Genomic DNA, 24542 nt, shown 5'->3' with positions numbered 1-24542 from the left:
ACGGACAAAACCCAAGGACTTTTTTGATGGCAAACCCAATCACTAAAATCAGCGATTGAAAATTGAGCGAATAACCATTGTTGTAAAATTGTGTCAAAAACATATTTTAGCAGGACGACCAACGCTCGCGCTTTATGCACCTAAATGCTATATTAATACAAGACATGCATTTCTTTTCTATTGTTCATTCTAATTTGTCATACAAGTGACAGCTTTTATTTGCTTATCAGGATGAAAAGAATCCCCCTAAAAAGGCAACACTCCAAGCGGGAAGAAGTCCACAGAAGAAGCCAAGGGAAAACTTTCTGTACTAGTAGCTTCAGACTCCAATCCTAATCCTACCCATGCGTGTCTAGCACAAGCTCTTGTGAAAGAGTCCCTGATGGATGATTAGTTTCGGGACCATTTCATGTCTGTGAAAGGGCGGCCAGCTCGGTCCGAGTCTCTGACTCCCATCGACATGCCCCCTTCCTTAAGGCGATAGTTCTGACTCGTCAGTGCACAGGGAATGAAGTTCGACTTCCACCATTGCGCCAGAGCTCCCATCAGTGAATGCCTGACATGATGGAGTTAAACGTCAAAGAGCCCAATGGTAAAATCGACATAAGTGATAGCCCAGAAATTACGGTGGGTGATATCTTGGACGATTTGGGAGTGTGGCAGCTCAAGCGATTGGTTTTAGTGTTTTTCATCTGCTTACCCGGGTGTACTCATGTTTTTGCCATGATCTTTGCTACGGTCTCTGCCGATTTTTGGTGTGAGTCCAGTGGAAAATCCAATGCAACCATCAACCAATGTGTAGAAGGTTGTGCCAAATATGAGTTCGATCGAGAAGAGTTTCAAGATTCCATCATCATGCAGTATGGCCTCGTTTGTGAACGGCAATATCTAGAAAGTAGGGCAATGTACATACTACGTACGTTTTGATTTTCGTGCCTTATGATGGATTTATAACTTTATTTCTAGCCGTGGCAAAGTTATGCCTGTTTGGAGGGTATGCGGTGGGTACTTTTGTGGCTGGCATGATTTCCGACCATTTTGGACGAAAAACGGCCATCACCATCTCCTGCCAATTGCTATTCTGCTCTGGGATAATTGTGACTATCATGCCGAATATGGCAGGATTTACAGTTCTGTGGTTCATTGTTGGTAAATAACTTTTGTTTCCCCCATTTTGACTTTGGAAAAGCGTCCGTTTTGAGTGCAAAGATTATTTTTTGAACTGTTGCTTAATGTCCCTCGATTCAGATGAGGTGAGACATCTACAGTGTGTCCAGAAATTGAGTTCCTCCTCTTTTTTTGCTTGAAAACTGTTAGTGTAGGTTCCATGCATTTGGCTGTTGCTCACCTTGGCAGCCACGCCAAGCTCAATACGATTTCTGATGCGATTGGTTGCACTTTGATAGGGCTTTTCTTGAGGTTCAGCTAAAATATGTCTCCACACTTTTTAACGTTTTCGTTCGGAGCATCGAGATTGATTTCGAGCGTCAAAGTAACTAACTCCTTGTGGAGGTATAATCATAGGTTTTCGTCTGGAGAGTTGCTGAGCCATCTGAACATTCTCTAAAACAAAGATAAGTTCCAATCCGCCTTCCCAAAGGCTAATAGCTATGGCTTTAACCTGGAAAGTCACTTTGCATACCAAGCCTAAACATTAAACAAACAAGGTTTAAAATGGGAGACCCCAAACAACTAAGTATTGTGGTGAAAATATAATCTCAAACATGACGCCGATGACTGATCTTGGTTGGTATCTATGGCGGCTATTATTCTTTAGTTTGTTAAAAGCTATTTCAATTAATCTTTTGCAAAAGAGGTAATGCTGAAGACGTGTAAACTCAATTTCTGGACACACTGTAAGTCAAGACTATTTATAGGAATTGCTGCAATCTCGGTTTATACTGTGGCCTTCGTTTGGTGCTCTGAAATGGTGGGTCGAAATTGGAAAGTCACCATAAGCCTGAGTTTGTCCTTGGCCTTTCCGATTGCAAAGTAAGAAATGTGAAGAAGGGATTCACGTTACATTGTCTTCAAAATCTAACCTTTAGGTTAATGGTCACACTAGCGGCTTATTTTATACGAGATTACAAGATCTTGTATCAAGGATTCTCATCCTTGCATCTCTTCACTCCCATGCTCATGATTTTGATCCCGGAGAGTCCTCGGTGGCTTTTGTCAAGGAGAACACCCGAAAGTCAAGCTGAGGCATGCCAAATTTTGGCGGAGGTGGCCAAATCCAAAGGTCAACACTTTGATTTGGCCTTGTTCAAGGACGAAAGCGCAAGCAGTGATGGGAAACCGGCTGAAAAAGTGGACCATTTCAGCCTGATCTTGACCAATGCCAAACTCAGAACTCGAGGATTCGTGATGCTGTACTGCTGGCTGACCACCTCATTTGTGGTGTACTCTGTGAACCTCAACATGAAGAGTTTGACAGGCTCCTTATTTCTCAACCTGACTTTGGCAGCGTAAGTTTTTATCTCAACACTTCGGAAGACGGTGCCAAATAGCATCATGATTTTATCAATGATCACAAAATCGCAAACAGATTAGTTTTTGCACAATTTTGTAGGGCAATGTAAATGACTCATAACTTGGTAAATGGGCACATACGAGTACAAATCAATGTCATAATTGACTTCAATTGGATGCATTTGATCCGGAAGTTGGATGCAAATTTATGCTCTCGTTGAAAAAAAAAACCGTTTCTGTCTTGTTTTTGTGGTGAACTAGCCGTGATTTGACGAGTTAATTCCAAACCCCATGATGGGGTAACAATAGCCCTTATAATCTAAACAGATCTCAATTTAACAATATGCTTGGTTTTCCGTGAAATATTGTTAAATCGAGATTATTGTTTTAAATTCGAGACCAACTAAATGCTTAGTCTGGTTTTCACAACAGTTATCAGGAAATGGTTTGAAAAAAGAGCCGTTAATTAAATCAAATGACAAATTATAGCCTTGCACGGTGCAGGATGGCTCGGCACATTGTTTACACTTTTGCTCCTTCCATCCAAGTTTAACTCATTGGTTTTTTTTCCACTTCACAAGAAGATTAGTTTGGAAATTTAACTATTCTTAGATAACATTAGACTTGCGTTACATTGGTATTTCCTATAAACAAAAGTGATTTAGTCAACACGTTTAGCATTGACAAAGAGAACCATTTTTGAGTCATGATTCCCTCGTTGAAATAATGGGTAGACCCAATTTCTACCCAATGTTTCGTTTCGTAGTTTTGAACAAAATATTGCATACAATTCTACTTTTGACGGGTTTCCCTATCCGACAGTGGACCATGTTATTTTCAAAATGGTTATCTGTTGATGATCCTCAACGTATTGAAGTTCTAATTATTCCATGATTTCTTGGATATGAACAAAATCATATGAACTTTAAAAGATAAAATGTCACTAACTTTACTATGGATTTTTTAGCTTCTTGAGCATCCCTGGTCGCTTGTTGGGCTACCTTTTGATGACCAAGTTCTCGATTCGAAAGTTCCCATTTGTCGGATCCTTACTCATTGGCGCTGTGGGTTGCGGCCTTTGCCCTTTGTTGGACAATAGAGTTCCCTGGCAAAGTACAACCTTGTCCGCCCTGGTCCTCCTCTCTGCAACCAGTCTTTCATGCACATTTTCCATCATTTGGCTATATACGGCTGAACTCTATCCAACCGGAATCAGGTAAGTAATCTCAAACCTGTCTCTAAAACAACCTAAGAGTGTTGATTGGTGATTTTGAATCCCTTTAGAAATTTTGGAGTTGGCCTTAGTTCGTTTATGGCTCGCATTGGTGGCGCTGGAAGCACCCTCGTGGTATACTTGGCTGCGATCCATACAAGCGTACCGTTTTTTGTCTTTTCCGGAATGTGCTTTGTGGCTGCAGTTTTAGCTTTGTTGCTGCCGGAAACGGGACACCATCCCTTACCCACTTCTATCAAAGAGATTGAGGATCGTGATAAATGAAAAAAATATGTCATTGATTGTCATCACATTTATATCAGAAAGCCAAGGCTTTAAGTGTTAATTGTGCTCTCTGCGAAATATGTCTCAAAATAGGTCGAGTCATTTTCATTCTTCTTAATAATATTTGTTTCTTTGTTTTTGAAAGAGTGGGGAAAACATAAAAGGTACAAAAATGCCTTCAAAAGGAGCTGCTTAAAAGTCATTGGGTACTTTAAGCAACAGCTGTCTGATGACTCATTAGCTTAAGGTCGAAAAAATAACTTGTTTTGGCCCTGAGGATAAATTCTAGACATTTGCCAGACCTATTTTTAATAGTAACTCTTCACGGTAACTTGTGTGCAGATAACTACTCGCATTCAAATCTCTAGGTTTGTTGCTTGACGACAAAACAAGTTATTTTTCCGAGTTTTACGTCACCATTTTTTGGGAGGCCATTGTCCAAGTTTTTAATACTATAAAGATAATGAAAAACAAAATACAAGTCATCCGATTACACAAAAAAATTCTTAGGTTTTGCGCACACATTTGTAAAAGTAGGAAACTTTAAAAGTAGCAAAATTAAGTATGTCTTGTGTAGCTTAATGAATAAAAACTGTGACTTTTACTAAAATGCATTGTTAGTTGAACAACTTCCTTCATGAATAAGTGACCTGGAAATGTAATTTGATTCCTTAACAAAGAACTGCTAAGGCCCAAAGCTTTAGTGGCTTCGCAAAAATTGCGATGTACCATGTCTTTTCTTGCTTCAATGTCCCAATAAGTAGACCCCAAAACGAGAAGTTAAAGATATTTCTGACCTTTTTCCCAGTTATTAACCCATTTTCCTTCTTATAAGGCCTTTTTCTCTCTCTCTCGACTGTTCTTTTCTAACTTTTACACTTAGGAACATTTTTAAATTTTGGATCACTTGGGCCCGTATCTGCTTTCGTCATTACTTGCTCTTCGTTTTAGTGGACCTTTTTATCTAATTCCGTACAGCATGATCACATGAACAATTAAGTCCACAGCCAGAAGTTTTCAGCAATTGTCTTTTGATTTGGGTTTTCACCGGCCTTACTAACTCTGCATGAAATGGAATCTCTGGTGTAATTGAAATGAAAGATCATGAAATTTGATCTAACCACAACTTTGAACATCGGGATCGTTTTTTAGCGGAATATCCAGAGATGTTACTTTTAAGATTTGTTTTTAGTCAAATCCGGACTCTACCAATAAATGGATGAGTGTTATATTCTAGTCACCAATAACCAATTTCCATTTACATATTACTCTTGCTCCCATCGTCATACTCGCCATAGACATTTTCCCTTATTATAAATACCTCCACAAAAGATCAATTAAAAGCTAGTCAACAGCCACCATCCGGCAATCACACATGGCACAGCCGTTAGTAGCCGCCTCCATGCGGAAGAACCTTCCCCCAGACGGCTGAGGACCCGAAGGTGTTTCATAAGATCATGAAGTTCCAATTTGTAGAGTTTATTGATGTCCTTCCTCCTAGCCAGCATGGGTTCCGAGCCCAATTTAGCACGGTTGCCCAACTGACGGAGTATTTAGAGCAGGTCATTGAGGGATTGGAAAGACACAAGTTGACGTTGTCTATCTTGATTTTGCCAAGGCCTTTGATAAAGTAGATAAATAGACGAATCATAACCTTTCATTTTAATGGTACTGGGGTTCCATTCCTGTGTAGCGGTTAGAAAAGCACGTGAAAAAACAAAAAAAAAGATCAATCATCAAACAAGGGTTTTGTCACTTTACGAGGATATATGTGACTAGAGGATCTGTTTTAAGATTGCTGTATTCTAGTTATATCCTTGGTTAAGATAGCTGAGATCGAGCTAAGTTATCATTGTTCGGGATGGACTAAATATTATGCTTGATGACTCTTCTATGAAGATGTTTATTGTTCGTTGGAAAAAAAGACCCCAGCTCGCAATCGGTCGATATTCGCAATTCCGACAATCTGGACCACTTTGAAAAATTCTTCAAAACATATATTTTTTGTTCCTTCACCTTTCTGGGCTTGTATCCTCTTACATGTTAGTACAAGTTCAACTTATTTTGTTGTTTCTTTCTTTTTCTAAAAACAGTGACACAGGGAAAGCAAAGCTAAGAAAAATGATAACATATTTGTTGTGGTTTTTCTACTACAACTGAAAAGGTAGCAATTGTGCAATGCTAATCCAATGAATTTTGGTTCTAAAAGGGTGCTCCCAATGAAAACTCTGGATACGACTCGTTCTCTTGGCAAGTGCAATAGTGAAAATTGAAGCAGTCTTTTGGATTTAGGAAAAGCGTATGATTTGGCGGAAGAGAAAGTTCAAGATTTGTTGCAAACTATACTTAAGAATTTAGAAGGAAAACGACCTCCTTGGTCTGCTCATGTTGAATAGAAAAGAAGAATGCACCTCCTGTTCAGCTCCTCTCAGCAATAAATCATCTAGCTTTTCCTGAATTTCATTGTTCGCTACTCACGAAGCCAGACGGACAGGGTAAGACAGTGAAATTGAGGTGTGAAAATATCGACAGGAAAAGTTTTTGTTTGTTCTAAAAATATTTTTTTTTGCAGTTTCAAGAGGTTGAAAAGTATCTTGAAATGTTCTACATTGATTTCTACTATTTGTACGTAGATTTAATTTGCGTCTTACCAACACATTGTAAAAGTATCTTTGAGCAGGAATTGAATTTTTAAGAAGCTCATTGAATAGCAAGAAAGGCCTTGATAATTGATTTGAATTTTTACTTTTTTTACAACCATAGCAATACGGCGTCTTTCAATTTTGTAATTGTATACTTTTCTCAAGTGCAAAAGCTTAGTATGAAGTAAGTTACTGTTGACTTTTTTAGCTTCATAAATGTGCTTTAGTGAATGTTAAAGCATTGTGCTAAAATATTAAACACCAAAGAATTCTCTTTTCCGCCGCATATGCACTACTGATGGGGATCAAACAAAAAATCGCCGGAGGTTGCAAGTAGGGCTACCAACTTACATTTTCAATGGCATACGGCATTACTAGAGGAAAATCGAAAACACGTTAGTTAATCACAAAAAAAGTAACCCTGATTTTTCTCCGATCAAAGCAGGGTCACGTTTTTGGTAAAGCCTAATATTCTACGATACGTCAGAAAGGGCCCGTGCTTTGACTTTCCTAGCTTTCTGGCGATCCTGATTTTGGAAATTTGATTGATCCCATCACTAATATGTACTCGTATATGTCAGTGCTTTTATGAGTTATCATAACTAAACGAAAAAAATTATACCAGGCATCCAAGTTATGTACATAATCTTGATTTTTTCGACAAGCATTTGCCTTCTTTGGCTATTTCAAGATCTTCTCCACCCTAACCAAAGTGTTCACATGGGTAACGTTTCCAGCTTTGACATTTTGGCTCCCTTTTGGCGTATTTTACACTTGCCCGGGCAGATAAGAGTTTTATTTATGACAAGGCACGTGGGATTTGTTTCTTTTTGGCATTGCGCTTGCCTTATCAGTAGGCTCCTTTGACCTGAAGCACCTTCCTTTTCCCTTACATCATGTAGTCTTTGGTATTGTCAAATTTATGTATTGGTTTTGATGAAATATGGCGCTCTATTTGAAGTTTTTGATCCATAATAAATCAATGTTTCTTTGGTAGATTACATTCCATAATCTTGAGGGTTTGTCTTGATTAGGTTGCTTAGGATATAAGATTTTCTTTTGCAAACCAAATCATCTAATGGACCATGAAAATAAACCGCACGCTTTTGGGGCAACCTAAGAACCTTTTCTATTTTTCATCGGCTATAAATTTGGCATTTACTTCATTCGTCAATGTGTTTGGTGTCCCTGTCGTGAATTTAAATCAAGACAATGTCGAAAGGAACAAGTCTAATGTTTCAATTCGTTTTTAAGCTATGTGTTTGTTATGTCCAAATACAAGTGATCTACCCTGTGCCAGACTGACGAGCTAACCTTTCTTATTTTGTCTAAAGATGGCTTCACTTTGCCGTAGTTGTTTGACAATTCTGTCATAAAACTCACAAAAATGGAGTCATAAAGCAATTGCAACATTTTAGTATTAATTCGCAAATCAGTTTTGAGAGCATTTGTCCCAAAATAAATCGCTTTTCTCAGTCTGCCGATAAGCAGTTTGTGTTCCCCTATTCCGTTAATCAATATGGATCCTTTGGAACAGAAAGAACAAGAGAAGAAGACTCTCTGCTCTCCTCAACTTGAAGAGAATAAAACCCAAGAAAGCCAGATTGAAGATGTTCTTTGTGATTTGAATGCTTGGCAAATCAAACGCTTAGCTATAGTGTGTCTCATCTTGATGCCAGGAGGAACGCTCATGACCGCCATGCCTTTTGCCACTTATCAACAAGATTTTTGGTGCGCAGCTCTTGGCAAATCAAACGAGACCCTCAACATTTGTGTAAAAGATTGCGCCAAGTATGAATTTGATCAAAGTGAATTCTACAACTCTATTCGAATGGATTATGGATTGATTTGTGAGCGTCAATACTTGGAGAGTGAGTTCGTACATTTCCTTGTCAGGATATCTAACCACTACCGGGAGAGTAATCTCCAAGCCATTCAATATGATATTTGCCATCATTAATTGTCCTTGCATAGATAGATTAGGCCAATTGCGAAACACATTGGCCATGCACAGTGATTATGGATTAAAAAGAAACTATTTAAGATTGAACCCAATAACTAGGAAAAACTCGTTCTGTTATAATTTCCGGTGACGAGTGAATAAGATAAATATTCCGTGATGAACCAGTCTTTCCCTTTGTTTAGGAGTGTGTTGGAGGATGTTGGTGGGGTCTTAGACAATTAAAGTATCTGCAATTATTCGGTATTTCCTATGACAATCACCCTTTCCTGTTGCACTATATTAGTTGAAGGTGATAATCATTCTCTTTAACTACTTACATATGGGTGCTTATAACTTGGTAATAAATGAGGCATTTTGGTCCAACCATATTGAATAGAAATTGAAACCATGAAACATTGCAAATACGTAAAACAAGAGATCGGAAGAGCAACTTCATTGAAGCCATTAGGAACAAGTCCAATTTTTTGCCCTCTTTAACTACTCGCTCTTCCGATCTTATAACTTGGTAATAAATGAGGCATTTTGGTCCAACCATATTGAATAGAAATTGAAACCATGAAACATTGCAAATACGTAAAACAAGATTCAAAGCCACAAACTTCATTGAAGCCATTAGGAACAAGTCCAATTTTTTGCCCTGATCTTTCCAATTCACTATACATTTTAATTGTATTCAACGTGATTGTTGTTGCAGGTGAAACCAAACATTATATCTGATCCACCAATTATCATAGAGTTGGCAGATTTGGCTCGCCTTTGAATAAAAGGCTGACCTGAAATTTTGCTGAAGATTCAACTGATTGATTTGAAATTTCAATTGAAGTATCAAGCAACTATTTAACGTTTCAAAATGTTCCAGCCTTGGCCAAACTGAGTCTTTTTGGAGGATATGGTGTCGGAACGTTCGTGGTTGGCATCATCTCGGATAATTTTGGACGGAAAACGGGCCTTATTATCTCCTCTCAGGCTCTTCTTTGTTCAGGGATCATGGTCACTTTCATGCCCACCTTTCTCGGATTTACCATTCTCTGGTTCATTGTTGGTGATGAGAAAAGATCCATATTCAGCCCACCATTACGGGGAATCTTTAAACTGAAGCTTTCCTTCCAAATTTAGGTGTGTCGTGTATTGCTGTATTCACCGTGGGATTTGTCTGGAGTTTGGAACTTGCCGCTCAAGATTCCAAGATTGTTGTCACCTTGATGACAGGCATTATCTTCTCCTTGGGACTGTGCGTAAATTTATGGTGCTAACGTTTATGCAGGGTGTTTCAGAAGAAACGGAACTTCTAATCGTGTCTCGTATGACTCTTGATTGGAAGGTCGAAACAATTTCAGTTCAACGGCATATGGTTGATCAGCCAACTTGCTAATGCACAATAACAATAATTTTGTTAGCTCTTGCACAACAAAGAGCCTTCATATTAAGGCTTATTTTGGAACGAAGAGCGTTTGTATCGTCAACCTTTCCCTTTTAAGACGCAACAAGCCATGGGTTAAGCTGAACAAAAATGCCATTGATGAAAGTCCGCGTTTTGGAAAGTATTGCTCTCTTTCGAATAGCCTTGGGCTTCAAACGATTCATTTACCTAAACACGAACTTCCAGAAATATGGACTGCAAACAACCTTCCCTCCAAATCGACCTGCTCCTAGTCATAGCAGCTCTAAGCCACTTTTTGAATTAAAATGATAAAATAACAAACGCAGATCTCTTGAATTAAAGGTAGGTCATTTCTATATCATTTACTTGTAAAATGCATCGCTTCAAAGTTATGTCGGCAAAACCTTATGTAGCTGACCAAGAGTAGGCCGAAAATTTGAATTTTATGTAATGTTTACTACATAACTTTGAACATGTCTCCTGAGTTTCCTAAGCATAGATTTGGGCTCAAATTTGGTCAAGTTCATCTATTCAACAAGATCTTGTGGTCGTATGAAGTGTTTATTTGGAATAAGATGAACGGTTTAGGAGACACGAAATTTTGGCTTCCGTTCACACTTCACAACTCTAGAAGTCCATGACCTAAACAATTAACCATGCAAGCGTTAGAGACATTATTGGTTGGTCTCTTTCTTTTGGTAGCACCCTGTATTCTGAAACAGGCCTTCGATTTGACCGTTTTCCTTTTCTAGCTTGCTTGGCATTTCGTTTGCTTATTGGGTTCGTGACTATAGAGCATACCATCAAGTTTTCGCGGGATTACACCTTATCACACCCATTTTGCTTATCCTGATTCCTGAAAGTCCACGATGGCTCGTCTCACAGAAAAAAACCGAAAAACTGGAGGAAGCTATCTGCACATTGACTAAAATAGCCAAATCCAAGAAATTGCAGTTTGATCCAATTTCATTCAAGTGTGGTGAGTTAACTAAACATGCAATCTCAGACGATGTGGACCATTTCAGTTTCATCTTGACCAAGCCCTTGCTAAGAACAAGGGCATTCACCATGTTTTTTTGTTGGATCACGGTCGCATTTGTGCTATACTCAATAAGCATGAACATGAAAAGTCTTACGGGATCGCTTTTCCTTAACATGGCATTAACAGGGTAAGGCTAGAAAATAAGTGAAGGATTTTATGCTTGCTTAAAACAAAAAAAAGAATAATTTTCCAGAATTTTTGGTTTCATGGGAAAAATTGCTGGATTCCTGATCCTTGCCAAATTTTTGACTCGGAAATATCCATTTATCATCATGTTCCTCATTACTGCTGTGACTTGTGGATTATGTTCAACGTTGGACCCATTGGATCCCACGCAAAGATCGGTTTTATCAGGCCTGGTTGTCTTGACGATAATGTGCCTTTCTTGCATTTTCTCCATTATATGGCTATATACGGCTGAAATGTATCCAACCGCTATCAGGTTAGATATATGTTGCATATCTCATAACGGGAATAATTTTACTCAGATGTTCTTTAGGAATTTTGGCGTAGGTTCGAGCTCATTGATGGGACGAATCGGTGGAGCAGGGTGCGCTTTTATCGCGTACTTAATTGAGATCCACCCTGGTTTGCCATTCATGGTCTTCTCTGGAATGTGCTTGATTGCCGGATGTTTGGCTTGCTCCTTGCCAGAAACGGGCACACTGCCTCCACCAAGTTCCATGAAAGAAATCGAGCAACGAGAGAGATAATTCCAACCCAAAAGACATTGTTTGGAGCGAGTTATTTTAGCCTTGGCCATGGTTTTCTTTGGTCTGCCATCGATCGGACGTTCAATGGGCTCCTTGAAGCAATTCTCATGCATGTTTGTTGACGAAAACTTCAACGTACTTTAAGATGCTTTTTTATCCTTGAGGTTGCGTGTAAATAATAACTGTTATTTATTACAACTCTTGGTCGTACCATGTCGTAAAAATGTAAAAATATTTACAAAGTTGGTTGAATGTATAAATAAGAAATAGGGTTAAGTGTTATTTCCATCGTTATTGAAAGTATCGTGGGAGAGGGGTATTATTGTTTCTTGTTCGTGGCTGTTTTGTTTCAATTTTTACATTTCATTATTATTGTTTTCTCCATCATCTTTTTTTGCTTCTCTTGAACGAGCAACCTGAACTTGTTTCTAAAATGATTAGGCGGTTCTAAGCAGTAATGAATAAAGGTAATTTGTCGAATTTAGAGTTACTCCTAAGACTGTTGAAAGAGCTAACTTAAAATGTCTTCTTTAGATATGGAAGGAAAGATTAATATCTCGTTTCAAGGCCACTTTCACGACAAGCGCTTTTAAAATTAAAAGGGGTTTGAAGAGCTTTGTGATGGGTCTGCTGTTGGTCGTTCGTTCAACGCACTTATAGAAAGAATCTAGAGAGTAATTAGAACTACTGGTTAAATCAGCTTGTTTTACCTTTGCATCAAAAACTAGTACAAGATTTTGTGGGTATGGCTCACAGATGAAATTGAGATTGGGAATTAAGACAAGAAAGCATATTTAAATTCGAAAAATAACATAAATGTCGAGCGAATGTCCATACTTTTGTTTGGTGACCATTATTGAGTTTCGGAAATCGCTACTTTTGAAAATTTTGGCCTTTCGCAATCTTCTAGTGCTTCTTCGGAAAATTTGCTTGATCCAATTGGTTGTTAGTGTAGGTTTGAAATGCTTTTTACCCTCTCAGAAATGGTGTAAATTGATCTTTCCATCAGTGTTGAAAGTTTTATGGGAGAGTGGCAGTATTACTTCTTCCACTCTAGCCTTTATTAACTTCAAGATGTCTGATCCTAAAGTATCAATAACATATTCTCTTGTCAAATGTTGGGATACTGCTAAGACTATTGTAACATCCAAAGGGAACATCAAGGTTTTTAACTGTGAATCTGAGGAAGTATAAAACCGAATACTTTTTCATTCCAATCAGGCACGAACAAGGCTATTTTTAAGGCACTTATTTTTAAAATGTCAATGAGCAAAGAAGTACAATAGACAATGGTTCCTCGTAAAATAAAGAATGAAATGAATGTCTCCGAGTGGTGACAAGATTGCAAAATTTGAACGATTCAACTATAAACTGAGTGATATTCAATGTTTATATTTTGAAGCAGCTGGATCTCATTGCCATGTTAATAGCCGTAACTCCCTACAATACCCCAATTGTATAAGTGATTGCCTTCTTTGAACTATAGTCTAGGGATCTTTTCTTAGAAATTTGAGGTGTTTCGTAAAATTGAAGTAAATCACGTTTGGACTCCTGAAACGGAATGAGATGAGGGAACGCTTCACTTAGTGGACGTGGATGAAATACCACAGACTAAAGATTTGCACATTTTTAAAGCTCCATTTCCGCATCAATATCACTTTGGTTTCAAATTGGTATCGCAAAAAAAACAAAATCTTGTATTGCTAAAACTTTTGCCAACATGTCTGCCGTAGCATGAAATAGGTCTTTTACATCAAGAATTGCCCTTGTTTTGGCGTTTTTGAGTTCAAATACAAGAAATAATCGAATGGCGTATAAACAAATCATATTTCGCGCGTTTTTATTTTCAGGTCGTGGCGAAGTCCTTGAATAATATTGTATATCATTGCGAATTGTTGATTAACTCACAAACGAAGCCTTCAAATAATGGGAAGATCATCGATCTCTAGTGATAGAGGTCTGTGGGCAACTTCATTATGCGGGGCCTCGCGCAATCCATCCGCACCTGACAGTATATAGCACTACTTCAGTACAAACTTGATACTTGCATCAGTATCCTAGCAAAATGGCAAGGCTTAACATCGAAAGTGTCGAGCCTGCAAACGAAGAAACCGATCTCAATCCGAAGAATCCTGGATCGACTATCAAGATTGGGGACATCTTGGACACATTTGGAGCTTGGCAGATAAAACGCGTGGCCTTGATGTTCTTCTTGAGTTTACCGGGATGCGCTCATATCTTTGCAATGATCTTTGCCACCGTCAAGGAGGATTTCTGGTGTGAAGCCAACGGACAATCGAATGAGACCATCAACCAATGCGAGGAAGGCTGTCCAAAATATGTCTTTGATAGATCCATTTTTCAAAACACGGTCACCATGCGATATGGCTTGGTTTGTGAGAAACACTATTGGGAACGTAAGTTCGTCACCCTTACAGCACTTTGATCCAGTACGAACAAATTTGTTCATATGAATAATTTTATCATTTATGTTCAAATAACGCAATGTGTCAAATCTGTAGTCCTCTGTATTTCTAGCCTTATCCAAGCTGAGCCTCTTCGGTGGATATGCCATTGGAACCTTTCTGGCTGGCGTGGTTTCCGATAATTTTGGACGAAAGCAAGCCATCACCATCTTCAGCCAACTGTTGTTTTGCTCCGGGATCATAATTACTCTGATGCCCAACATTATGACATTCTCCATCATGTGGTTCATTGTTGGTAATCATATGAGCTAAGTAAGAACCATCGGTACGAGACTGAACCAATTTCGTGCTTCAACCTCAGGGATGTCATCCATATCAGTCTACACCGTCGCGTTTGTGTGGGTCTCTGAAATTGTGGGAGGAAGTTGGAAAGTCATTGTATGCTTGGTGCTTTCCATGTCGTTCCCAATTGCGAGGTATGTTAGAAGGGCTGAAAAACAGTGATTATATAGTCCTTATATATTCTCAAACCGATTAAAGTCAACCATTTCTTGAGACAACATGTTAAATCGGATTCCCTTTACCTTGGAATAAATTTTGTCATTATGAACGATTTGAATGACGAAAATTAACAACAGAGCTAGTCAAAAATATTCTCTTCTTGATTCCTGCTTTTTCCAAAATGATTGATTTTTTCTTGGAACTCGTTAAAACCCTATGTACCTTAGATAAACCGCACGGATCTTCCTCTTTCAGATTGATTGTCACCCTCACAGCTTACTTCATTCGGGATTATGAGATTTTATTTCAAGTGTTCTCGTCTCTCCATCTGTTCACCCCAATGCTCATGCTCTTTGTGCCCGAGAGTCCGCGGTGGCTTTTGTCACTGAAACGCCCAGAAAAACGTGCAGAGGCTTGCCACACCTTGAGTGAGATAGCTAAATCGAAAGGCATTCCTTTCGAAATGGACTTTTTTGAGGATGGCAACGTCAATAAAGGGGCCGCTTTCGCCGGGGAGGACCATTTCAGTTTAATTTTCACCCATAAACTGCTGAGAATGCGCGCTTTCACGATGCTCTACTGTTGGTTCACCACCTCGTTCGTGGTCTATTCAGTGAGCCTGAACATGAGAACCCTTACTGGATCCCTTTTCATTAACTTGATCTTAACCTCGTGGGTGATGATGGAACTGATGCTTTTATGGAACCGATTTAATACGTTGCCTTATATTGTAGTATTCTAGACATCCCTGCCAAGACTTTGGGATTTTTGATCATGAGAAAATATTCCATTCGAAGATCCGCCGTGATTGGCACGTTTTTCATGGGTGCTGCGTTGGCAGGTGTGTGTGGTTTATTGGATAATTCTGTTCCCTGGCAGAAATGGCTCCTCTCAGGTTTGCTTCTATTAGCCACAATGAGTCTGTCCACAAACTTCTCCATCCTATGGCTTTACACGGCCGAACTCTACCCAACGGGAATAAGGTTCGGAAATTTTAACAATCACTCACCAAACCTAATGCAGTTTCGGTCAAATTCTTCTTTTACTCTGTAGGAATTTTGGAGTTGGTCTGAGCTCATTCATTGCGCGAATTGGGGGATCGGGGAGCACGGCGATCGTGTATTTGGCCAGCATCCATTCCAGCGTTCCGTTTCTTACCTTTTCGGGCATGTGCCTGGCTGCAGGATCGGTCTTGTTTCTTCTCCCAGACACAGGAGACAAGCCTCTGCCTAACTCTATGAGAGAAATCGAACAACGCGAACTTGATGCTCGCGACAAAAAACATGTGACATTTTAGTTTTAGAGTGTAATATCTAGAAATACAGTTTATCGTGAATATACCTTCGAAATAATGTATTCCTGAATCTAAAATATTGCATGCAGACCTGATGTTGTGTGTTGAGAAAGGAACGATGAATACCTTGCGTTCCACAAGTGTTCCAAAGGACGAACGATCTACTTGATTGTCATCGCAGCTCAAACACATTTTTTAATCTGCAAGATGGAAGGGTGTCGCAGTTTCCAGCTCCTTATTTTGATGTTTTTGATCAATGAATCGCTCCAAGAAACAATCTTAGTGTCCCAAAGTGTCTATAAGGTCCAAATCCAAACCAAGGGAAGGAGTCTTTCATCGGTAAGCTAAATTCTCCCTGGATATTCAACCAGAATCAAACCGTTTAGCAATTTTCCGTTTATATTCTTGCAGGAATCTAGGTGTATCAAGGAAAAAGGATTAGTCTTCCAACATCTGTCCTTGGCTGATACGCAAAACTTCAAACAGTATTCCTTCCAGGAATGCCTTTGGTTTTGCTTACAAGACGACAATGCCGATAAGACCCACATGCTGATAGGATATTCATCGGGCATATTTTCAAACAAATTCAACTGCCTTTGTGCTAAACAACAAGCCTTAAATTCAGCTGTTCAAGTGAATCCTGGGTATTGCGATGTGATGTGTCCTCAATCCAAATTCAAGTATGGTCATGTGTTCTAACGTTGTTTCATGCTCCTTAGAGTTGCTAAATCTAGAGGGTCGTATTTGAGCAATTTACTATTTTACGCAATTGCATGCTTTAAATACTGGGCATGGAATGTGGCTTTTCGAATCCTTCATTGTGGGTCTATCTTTGGCAAAAATTCCCATGCTTAGTTTAGTAGTTCTGTGGGTAACTGAATCTAATCTTAATAACATTTTAGATGCGGAAATGCTAATGACGACTTTTTAAGCGTGTATTGCATGTACAAGTCATGTCAAGATGATTCTCAAGAACCTATTTGCAAGAAGAGGATGCCCCACGATTTCCATGGTTGTTTGGATGGGTCCAATATCCAATGGAAATACGCTCATAACGTGAGGAATTTCACAGCTCATTCCAACCACCATTCCGCTTGCATTTGGGAGTGTCATGACAACCACCCCTTTGCCATCTATAGCTTGACTCGAAAGGTGAATGGTATTTTGACTTGTAGTTGTGGATATCCAGAGGCCTTTGATCCAGGTCGAATGATTGCGCCGGAATTATGCACGAATTCCTTACCGGAAGTTGATTTGTACTTTGTAAATTGTGTCGAGGACCTCAAACCAGAGGGAGGGGAAGTGGAAACGGTAATGATATGGGGAGAGACATGTAAATGTAGACGAGTTGAAGGCACATGGTTTTGTTTCAGATCGACTACCAGAGTCAGTGTAAAGAGATATTGCCTATCGGTTGCCTGTACCAAGAGCTGGTCAAAACTGACAAATATCGAGGCGTCACGATGAAATTGCCTGATTCACAAAAGATCCATCCCTATCTGTGCCATAAGCTTTGTTTGTCCATTGCTCAAAGCTTTCTTCACGTGGGAATTCGGTTTAATCCTACTTCCAATTTGTTGGAATGCTCCTGTCTTCAGAAAGGCGCTTTCAATGATTCCTCTGTTGGACCAAGAAGTGCTTGCAATCACGACTGCGGCCTCAAAGGTATTTACCTTGGGGGAGGGGGTTTGGGCGATGGTTCTATCTTTTCATTACATGGTTGTAAGTGATTGATGGCCCATCTACTTTTCCATCTATGATTTGCTTTACAGCTCGGCCCTAACCCAGTCATCCAATACATTTAACACCCTTTGTTGTTCATTGTTTGAATCATTTATACATCAGATTTGAAGTAACTTACGAGGAATATGTAAAGTATCAACAACTACGGTATCTCTTCTTCAGCTACTGGATTTACTTGCGGTGGTCCAAGTCAAAACAATGAGGATCTACCCCCTGCAATAAGTGTGTATTGCCTGCACTCTTCCTATCAAGAACCCGAGATTGAAGCGCCAACTAGTTGTGGCGCCGATGGATGGAACCAATCCGTCCCACTTATGAGCAGAATCAAGGACGCTGTGATAGAGCAAATCAAGCTGTACGACACCATCATTGGACTTATGGTTTTTGTTACGCTTCTCCTATTGTCCTTTGTATTCTATCTCTGTATTTTAAAGGGATTTTGTAAAGTGACATCATAGTAACTGTTTCACACGGTCAGCTTTCAATCTCGACAATTCAATCCTTTTATGCATCCTGACTGAAAATCAAATCCAGAAACATTCACTGCGCCTCTTCAACAATTTGATTTTGTTGCTAGTATCTCTTCTCGTTCTCATACTGATGATGCAACAATGTTTGTGGTTTGAACGGCCGAGATTCCAGTAGTCTGGTAGAGGTCTTATATCAACTTTACTTTTGGGTTGCTAATACTAATATCACAATGATATAATATCATACTGAAGTCCAATCCAAAGGCTTGCCATGCTTATGCTAACCTCAGGCGTAAGTTTATTCCCAAAGTTGGTCCACTCATCTTAGGTGGTGTCATCCCAAACGACGAGTTGAGCTTAGCAAACAGACTCAGCGAGCAGTATGAAAATGTGTTTTCCACCCCCCGCCCGTACCGCTCATCGATCTGTCCCAACTCTTGGAAAATCCTCCCTTTAACATCACAGAAGAAGGGCAACAGGTTCCCTAAACCGATCCAACTCAGCCGGACCTAATTGTATAGCCGCAGCCTTTCTAAAGGAATGTGCACCTGAGTTAATACCAGCTCTGACCACTCAAATCAAGAAGTCCGTCATTCTTGGGGTTTTCCCCTACTCGCTAAAACTGGGTCACATCACTCCAATCTTCAAGGGTAGGGATCCCTGCCTCCCGAAGAGTTACCGTCCCATCTCATTGAGATCAAATTTGGCCGAAAAGTATGAAACAGTGTTTAAAAGAGTTTCTATTGGACCATTTACTCCAAAGTGGTCCAATACCAAGCCGTCAACAAGGTTTCTTGTCGAAAGTGAGCCAAGTTTGAGCCCAGACCTATGCTTAGGGAACTCGGAAGACATGGTCAAAGTCATGTAGTAAACAAATTATAAGTGAGACTTTTCGGCCTGCTCTTTGTCACCTACATAATGTTAAGGCGGATGTACGGTACAGCAGGAATCTAGGTGTATCAAGGAAAAAGGATTAGTCTTCCAACATCTGTCCTTGNATGCTTAGGGAACTCGGAAGACATGGTCAAAGTCATGTAGTAAACAAATTATAAGTGAGACTTTTCGGCCTGCTCTTTGTCACCTACATAATGTTTTGACAACATAGTTTTACAATGATCCAATTTGCAAGGAAATGATATAAAAGTGACCTACTTTTAATTGACGGGATTTACGTCTCTTCTTCTATTACTTTAATTCGAAAAGTGGCTCAGAGTTGCTATGATCGAGAGTAGGCCGATTTGGCGGGAAGCTCGTTGGCAGTCCATATTTCTAGAAGTCCGTGAGTAATGACACTCATGTCGTTCGCCTTTTGCCTGGTTCTCGCTGATTGGTCGAGAGCCGTTACTTAACAGCAGCGATGAAAAAATCTCAAAACAAAAGCATTGTTTGGAAGACTCGCTCTTGACCATAGAAAACCATAACTAGAATGCTTAAGTTCAACAGGAGCTGTACCACATGAGCATGTTTTCAGGTCAGCTGACGCTGGTGGAAATGGGACAAAGATATTTCGTTAAATCTCGCTTCAGGCAAGTTGAATTATTATCATGAAACGTTTGTTATTCCTCTTTAATCTTAATTTCTTTTGAATCTTACAAATATACAGGAAGAAAGAGTGGTAGAATAAAAAAAAAACATGCTTTTCAGGGCATAATACACGTAACATGTCAAAAAAAGATTTGGACTTTAGTAGAGCAAATCATGTACTCTATTGATTGCCCTTGTTTAGCAATGCATCTCGAAAATCTCGAAAGTGTAACAAAATGTATCCGAAATTGCAACGCAATGATGAGGCATTCGGAATTTCGTTTCAATCTCCCAACAATGTGCTTGAATGTGGGTGACATGATTGCGCCTATACGTAAACAAGGTAAATCGGACACCTCTGGAGGTCAGCCTAAACTCAGGCTTGTTCCTTGCGTTTCAGTTAAGTGTTTCCACCACATGGATGAAAACTTTAACTTGAGCCCCATTTTAACCTCTTCAAAATTTCGTTCTTAAAAATTTGGTCGGACAACTTACTCAAACCCGTTTTATGAAGCGTGCTGGACGAGAGCAATTGCTTGACAAGGAGTCATATTAGGGGTTTCTACTCTGAATTTGGACGAGCCGTCAACGATTCAAATTTGCACCATAGTTATCCTAAGTAGCTTGACTACGAATGAAACAGTTTTTCCACCAGCGACAGCTGAGACGAAAACATGCGATCGCAGCGCCCTTGATCGATCTATATATGAAGTTATCTATGCTCTTGACTCATTGTAGTCTGTAAACAAGGCCCCTTGATGATTTTGTGAGTGAATATGACTTTAAATTCTTCTTAGTGGACTTCGTGCTCTGCCGTAGAATGTACAAATGGGATCAAGCTGTCAGCCAGATAGCTCATTTTACCGACAACTCACCCACCCACCATAATAAAACTTTGACAAGTCGTTCAAATTTATCAGCTATGTTACATTCAAGTCTAAAACTCAAGTTTATGATTACCCAAGTCTATCAATGAGTTTCAAGTCAGAAAACCTAAGCTTTCAGATCTATTTTGCCCAAGAAACGAAAGAAAAAAAAAAGAAAAAAAATACGTCTTTTCATCTGGCCTGTGTACCTTAGGCAAAGAGTTGTGAAAAACAGTATACTTGGCTAATTCAAGTTGATCCATGACGACCTGAAGAGATGTTTGAATTTATTTGCCAATAGATTTGCAATTCTTGGCTCCTTTCTTGCCATCTTTGGGGCTTACATAATTTGTTCTGCCTGAATCTATATCCATTTTCATCCTTCAACAATAGGTTGTAGGCACAGGACCACAGATCATACAATGTCATGATATGTGATGTCATTTCAATGTCATATCATACAACGATATGATCTAATTTGATACTGTCCGCATCTACCAAAAACGAGGAAGAGGGTGTTGTTTGATGTGCTGAAATACCCAATACTCATAAATAAACGTCGGAAAAATAACTTGTTTTGCCATGGAGGGTAAATTTTTGAACGTTATTGGAACTAGTTTTCCTTACAGTTACAACCCTTCAAGTTAACTTGTATGCAGACAAATACTCGCATTCTGATCTTTAGGTTTGTTGCTCCACGGCAAAACAAGTTATTTTTCCAAGCTATATTCGTAACCCATTCAAGGCTCAGTTTTTCACGCATGTGGAACTTCAGTCTGATTCCGTCGAGGTCACCAAATCCAGAACATGCAAGGATGTGCGTGCTTTAAGCAGCGCAAGACGAATGAGAAAGCTTTGATCAATTAGTTAAGTGTTTAATTTTATTTAGATCAAATGTGTGGAAAAAATAGTTCTGAATTCTTAAGTTAAGGATTATCAAGACGCTTGGATCCCAAAAACAAAGGGTTGGTCCCAACGTCCGTCATGATTTAAGAATTCTCAAAAATATTTTTCTTTGAGACGGAAATAAGATAAGCGAAGAAAATGATTGTAAAGAGCTTGCGACTTTTTGAGTGTTCACATTCATCTGACATTTGGGCTTATAATCGAGGCGCAGAACTCGCACCCCAACTACCACAACTGGCCTTCTTTTTCAATGGCCGGGATTTCAATCACGCGAGGTCGTTCGATGATCCGGGCCGTTCGATCGCCCTTTTCCACAATGCCCACGATCCAGGCCGCTCGGCCTTCGAGTTTCTCGATCTCTTTACAGAAAGGCGCCGCTGAATCGCGGGGAAGGCAGATGAGTAGACCTCCAGAGGTCTCGGCTGAGTATCCTTGCAACAACTTGAAGATGTTGCCGCATGCTTTGGCTATCGACGCCATTTTGGCAATCACCGGAAGGTTATGGATCACAAATGAGACCTCAGCCTTCTGATTTTTGGCCAAATTGGCGGCATGGCCCAACACTCCAAATCCTGCAACACTTTCTATATGAGCGATTCATGAAACTACTAGCTATACCTATGACTGACCTGTGACGTCGGTGGCTCCGTGAGCGTTATATTTGTGCATGAGCATGGCCGCCGTCCGATTGAGTCGAACCATGGAGTCCATAGCCCGTTCGTAGCCTTTGAGGACGAGTTCCTCGGTGACGGAATGCTTGATCTTCTCCCAACGCTCGGGCTGGTCGAGCCATTGATGGGCGTTAACGGCGACTTGCGTACCTAAAGGCTTGGTCAACACCAAGACATCTCCCACTTCCGCGGATTCAGGTCTGACCAAAATAAATGATAATTTTTAATCATACATAGGGCATCATACATCAATCATGCCTTGAAACTCAAAGACGTGGGTGCCCTTACAATATGAATTCATTGGGTTGACAGACGGTGGTGGCCACTCCCCCGATGGTGCACCACGGGTTGAGGACGGTCTGTCCTCCGGTCACGTCACAGCCAGCCTCTAAAGCACAATCGCGGAAGCCGCGCATCATGAGTGGGATCACCACATCGCGTTCCTTCTCGGTCATTTTCGTGGACACGCCCAAAAGCATCAGCATGTTGTCGCATTCCGTTACGCCCTCAGAATAGAGATCACTCAAAACATTGGCACAAGCAATTTTCCCTGCGGAAAACGATCCATACATTGATTGAATGAATGAATGTGAGGGATGATTGTGCTAAGATATCGTAAGAAGATGTGTTGGTGTTACCTTGCATATAAGGGTCTTCAACTAAAGGATAAAAGAAGTCGGTGGTTTGTACTAGGGACAAGCCACCGTGACGAAGAGGAGTAATAGAAGAGTCCATCCCAATCCCTGAAAGCGTTGAAACAATACCAGAATCCATCTCCGTTGATATTGTCCGAGTTGGAACCAATGCCATTGATTGCATTTTACAATAACATGGGCCTCAAATATGGTTAGTTACAATTCAACAGTTTTCAAATGTAGTTCATTTCAATTCACGAAGAATTTTAATCTTATTTTCCATTCGTTCTTATGACAAGTCTGTGAACAACATTGGCATCCCAACTAAAAGCTCAAGGTAGGGAAAAGTGGTACTGGCGCCAAATCTAGATTTCTGAGAAAGTTCCACACAAACTAGCCATGAATGAATGGTTCAAATGTAATGCAACGAGTAACCCATCCATTATCTTACCAATCCTGGGGACAGCCATGTTAGGATAGGCTTGTCCTTGGTTATCGGAGGACTGGATTCCCTCGAGCAGTTGGATAAGAACCGCCTGAGGGACTTTGCAGCCTCAGCCCTTGAGATCGGCAAAGTTGGTGAGCCTGAACTTGGGATCCAGGCCGTGGAGACTGGGATCGAAGGGCCGTCGAGGCTTGGGTTCCACGCGCACGGGCAAGGGACTCTCGACCTCAGGCGGATCGGCCACCAGGCCCAGATTGAGCTTCATCATGGGGCCTTCGCCGTCCGTGTACATAGCCATGCTCGTCCTAATTGAGTTAGATCTTTTACCAAGTGCAATCCATCCCTATTTCTGGCAGAGTCAGCCTTACCTTTAGAGTTGCTCCGTTTCTAGTTGGTTGGTCCGTTGAGTCCTACCTAGACCTGTATCTGCCGAGTGGATGGAGAGCGTTGGAGAATCACAGAAAAAGGACAGAGGTTTTCGTAATTCTCACCACATCCACAATCCACACGTCCGCACATCAGTGGATCAGGATTCAGCGGGGAAGCCAGGAAGGAAGGAAGGAAGGAAGGAAAGAAGCAGGGAGGGATGACGCATCCACATCGTTCTCAGCTTTGATGATGACGGAACGGAGACCAAACGCACACGCGAAACATCGCGTGACCAAAAACAAACGCAATATTACCAAAGAAGCAGCCAGGCCAAGAGAGGGCACTGCCAGCAATCCAGTCAGACCAACTTTTAGAACTGAACGGCACATAGGGTATGGTTTCTGATGATCATGGTTACCCATTCAGCTGCAGTAGAAAAACACAACAGACGCGTTTTGACTCTCTTTTGTTTTCTTTTCAATGATATTACTTCTTTATGATGAAAGGGTTTTGTGCCACTGCATTTTCGTCTTTTTTTTCTTTTTTGTTATAGAAGCCATTTGAGACGTTCTCATTATTTTTGCCATACAAATCTTAGATTCTTGGAAAAAGATATTTGAGACTGCAAGTGTCAGCCCAGCATCATTTACATCATATCAGGCTAGAAAACTCGCTAGTCCTTGAATGTCATGAACTGGCAACAAAGCACTATGAAGAGGGGTTCAGTTGGCATTTAATTTATTTTAGCAATGATTCCAGCTTAGATTTGATTATAAATCGAACTCGAGCAAAAATTTGAATTTTTGATTAAGGAATGAATGTATCTGTAATCACATGAAGAAATGGTTTTCTAAAGAAAGAGTCAGTTTGAGTCAGGATGTTTGGTTCAATGTAACTGAATAACGGAACTCAACAGTCCTTTTAACGTTTATTTGCCAAGTTCAAAAAGATTTGGTCATTCTGAACCGTTTCTTTCTGCAT

The 24542-nt window shown here is 40.1% G+C and overlaps 5 protein-coding genes and 1 long non-coding RNA gene across 7 annotated transcripts; 4 read left to right on the top strand and 2 right to left on the bottom strand.

Moving 5' to 3' along the window:
* The first annotated feature begins 476 nt into the window (after positions 1 to 476).
* On the top strand, positions 477 to 7913 carry LOC131887120 (organic cation/carnitine transporter 2-like). The gene is made up of 6 exons (XM_059235647.1): positions 477 to 895; positions 967 to 1149; positions 1878 to 1992; positions 2049 to 2468; positions 3440 to 3688; positions 3757 to 7913. Exons 1-6 carry the CDS (start codon positions 553 to 555, stop codon positions 3968 to 3970), a joined length of 1524 nt encoding a protein of 507 aa, XP_059091630.1. The 5' UTR covers positions 477 to 552; the 3' UTR covers positions 3971 to 7913.
* Positions 7914 to 9180: 1267 nt separating this feature from the next.
* LOC131886722 (solute carrier family 22 member 15-like) lies at positions 9181 to 11980 on the top strand. 2 transcript variants are annotated; one of them, XM_059235122.1, is made up of 5 exons: positions 9181 to 9617; positions 9692 to 9806; positions 10709 to 11125; positions 11192 to 11440; positions 11498 to 11980. In XM_059235122.1, the coding sequence occupies exons 1-5, from the start codon at positions 9563 to 9565 to the stop codon at positions 11709 to 11711; spliced, it is 1050 nt and encodes a 349-aa protein (XP_059091105.1). In that variant the 5' UTR covers positions 9181 to 9562; the 3' UTR covers positions 11712 to 11980. The 2 variants fall into 2 exon arrangements, with proteins under 2 accessions (XP_059091105.1, XP_059091104.1); XM_059235121.1 differs by having other exon boundaries at positions 9218 to 9617; positions 11192 to 11980.
* A 1539-nt stretch (positions 11981 to 13519) lies between these two features.
* LOC131887028 (uncharacterized) lies at positions 13520 to 15790 on the bottom strand. The gene is made up of 2 exons (XR_009373975.1): positions 15648 to 15790; positions 13520 to 14627 (listed from the first exon to the last, which is right to left on the bottom strand). It is a non-coding gene; the product is annotated as an uncharacterized LOC131887028 (long non-coding RNA).
* Positions 13777 to 15994, top strand: LOC131887026 (organic cation/carnitine transporter 2-like). The gene is made up of 6 exons (XM_059235515.1): positions 13777 to 14128; positions 14250 to 14432; positions 14499 to 14613; positions 14894 to 15310; positions 15373 to 15621; positions 15692 to 15994. The coding sequence occupies exons 1-6, from the start codon at positions 13777 to 13779 to the stop codon at positions 15933 to 15935; spliced, it is 1560 nt and encodes a 519-aa protein (XP_059091498.1). The 3' UTR covers positions 15936 to 15994.
* On the top strand, positions 15952 to 18218 carry LOC131887027 (uncharacterized). The gene is made up of 5 exons (XM_059235516.1): positions 15952 to 16271; positions 16344 to 16612; positions 16835 to 17243; positions 17306 to 17597; positions 17838 to 18218. The coding sequence occupies exons 1-5, from the start codon at positions 16140 to 16142 to the stop codon at positions 18131 to 18133; spliced, it is 1398 nt and encodes a 465-aa protein (XP_059091499.1). The 5' UTR covers positions 15952 to 16139; the 3' UTR covers positions 18134 to 18218.
* Positions 18219 to 21398: 3180 nt separating this feature from the next.
* LOC131886913 (inactive selenide, water dikinase-like protein) lies at positions 21399 to 23755 on the bottom strand. The gene is made up of 6 exons (XM_059235371.1): positions 23561 to 23755; positions 23199 to 23497; positions 22751 to 22855; positions 22401 to 22662; positions 22071 to 22312; positions 21399 to 22013 (listed from the first exon to the last, which is right to left on the bottom strand). Exons 2-6 carry the CDS (start codon positions 23215 to 23217, stop codon positions 21667 to 21669), a joined length of 975 nt encoding a protein of 324 aa, XP_059091354.1. The 5' UTR covers positions 23218 to 23497; positions 23561 to 23755; the 3' UTR covers positions 21399 to 21666.
* Between the last annotated feature and the right edge of the window lie 787 nt (positions 23756 to 24542).

The sequence above is a fragment of the Tigriopus californicus genome, chromosome 9, assembly GCF_007210705.1.
Source record: "Tigriopus californicus strain San Diego chromosome 9, Tcal_SD_v2.1, whole genome shotgun sequence".
Classification (NCBI taxonomy): Eukaryota; Metazoa; Arthropoda; class Copepoda; order Harpacticoida; family Harpacticidae; genus Tigriopus; species Tigriopus californicus.
The sequence above is the reverse complement of the archived record's forward strand: the minus strand, read 5'-3'. Positions and strand labels throughout refer to the sequence as shown.

What these genes read in the sequence shown, in the direction of transcription:
- LOC131887120 (XM_059235647.1), top strand. Translation starts at nt 553, where the DNA reads ATGCCTGACATGATGGAGTTAAACGTCAAAGAGCCCAATGGTAAAATC. An exon ending in TGAACGGCAATATCTAGAAA is followed by an intron (nt 896 to 966) that starts GTAGGGCAATGT and finishes CTTTATTTCTAG; the next exon opens with CCGTGGCAAAGTTATGCCTG. An exon ending in TTGGCCTTTCCGATTGCAAA is followed by an intron (nt 1,993 to 2,048) that starts GTAAGAAATGTG and finishes TCTAACCTTTAG; the next exon opens with GTTAATGGTCACACTAGCGG.
- LOC131886722 (XM_059235121.1), top strand. Translation starts at nt 9,563, where the DNA reads ATGGTCACTTTCATGCCCACCTTTCTCGGATTTACCATTCTCTGGTTC. An exon ending in ATTATCTTCTCCTTGGGACT is followed by an intron (nt 9,807 to 10,708) that starts GTGCGTAAATTT and finishes TTCCTTTTCTAG; the next exon opens with CTTGCTTGGCATTTCGTTTG. An exon ending in CTTAACATGGCATTAACAGG is followed by an intron (nt 11,126 to 11,191) that starts GTAAGGCTAGAA and finishes ATAATTTTCCAG; the next exon opens with AATTTTTGGTTTCATGGGAA.
- LOC131887027 (XM_059235516.1), top strand. Translation starts at nt 16,140, where the DNA reads ATGGAAGGGTGTCGCAGTTTCCAGCTCCTTATTTTGATGTTTTTGATC. An exon ending in TGTCCTCAATCCAAATTCAA is followed by an intron (nt 16,613 to 16,834) that starts GTATGGTCATGT and finishes ATAACATTTTAG; the next exon opens with ATGCGGAAATGCTAATGACG. An exon ending in TCACGACTGCGGCCTCAAAG is followed by an intron (nt 17,598 to 17,837) that starts GTATTTACCTTG and finishes TCTCTTCTTCAG; the next exon opens with CTACTGGATTTACTTGCGGT.
- LOC131887026 (XM_059235515.1), top strand. Translation starts at nt 13,777, where the DNA reads ATGGCAAGGCTTAACATCGAAAGTGTCGAGCCTGCAAACGAAGAAACC. An exon ending in CATCATGTGGTTCATTGTTG is followed by an intron (nt 14,433 to 14,498) that starts GTAATCATATGA and finishes CTTCAACCTCAG; the next exon opens with GGATGTCATCCATATCAGTC. An exon ending in ATTAACTTGATCTTAACCTC is followed by an intron (nt 15,311 to 15,372) that starts GTGGGTGATGAT and finishes CTTATATTGTAG; the next exon opens with TATTCTAGACATCCCTGCCA.
- LOC131886913 (XM_059235371.1), bottom strand. An exon ending in TGAAGACCCTTATATGCAAG is followed by an intron (nt 22,663 to 22,750) that starts GTAACACCAACA and finishes CGTTTTCCGCAG; the next exon opens with GGAAAATTGCTTGTGCCAAT. An exon ending in CAACCCAATGAATTCATATT is followed by an intron (nt 22,313 to 22,400) that starts GTAAGGGCACCC and finishes TATTTTGGTCAG; the next exon opens with ACCTGAATCCGCGGAAGTGG.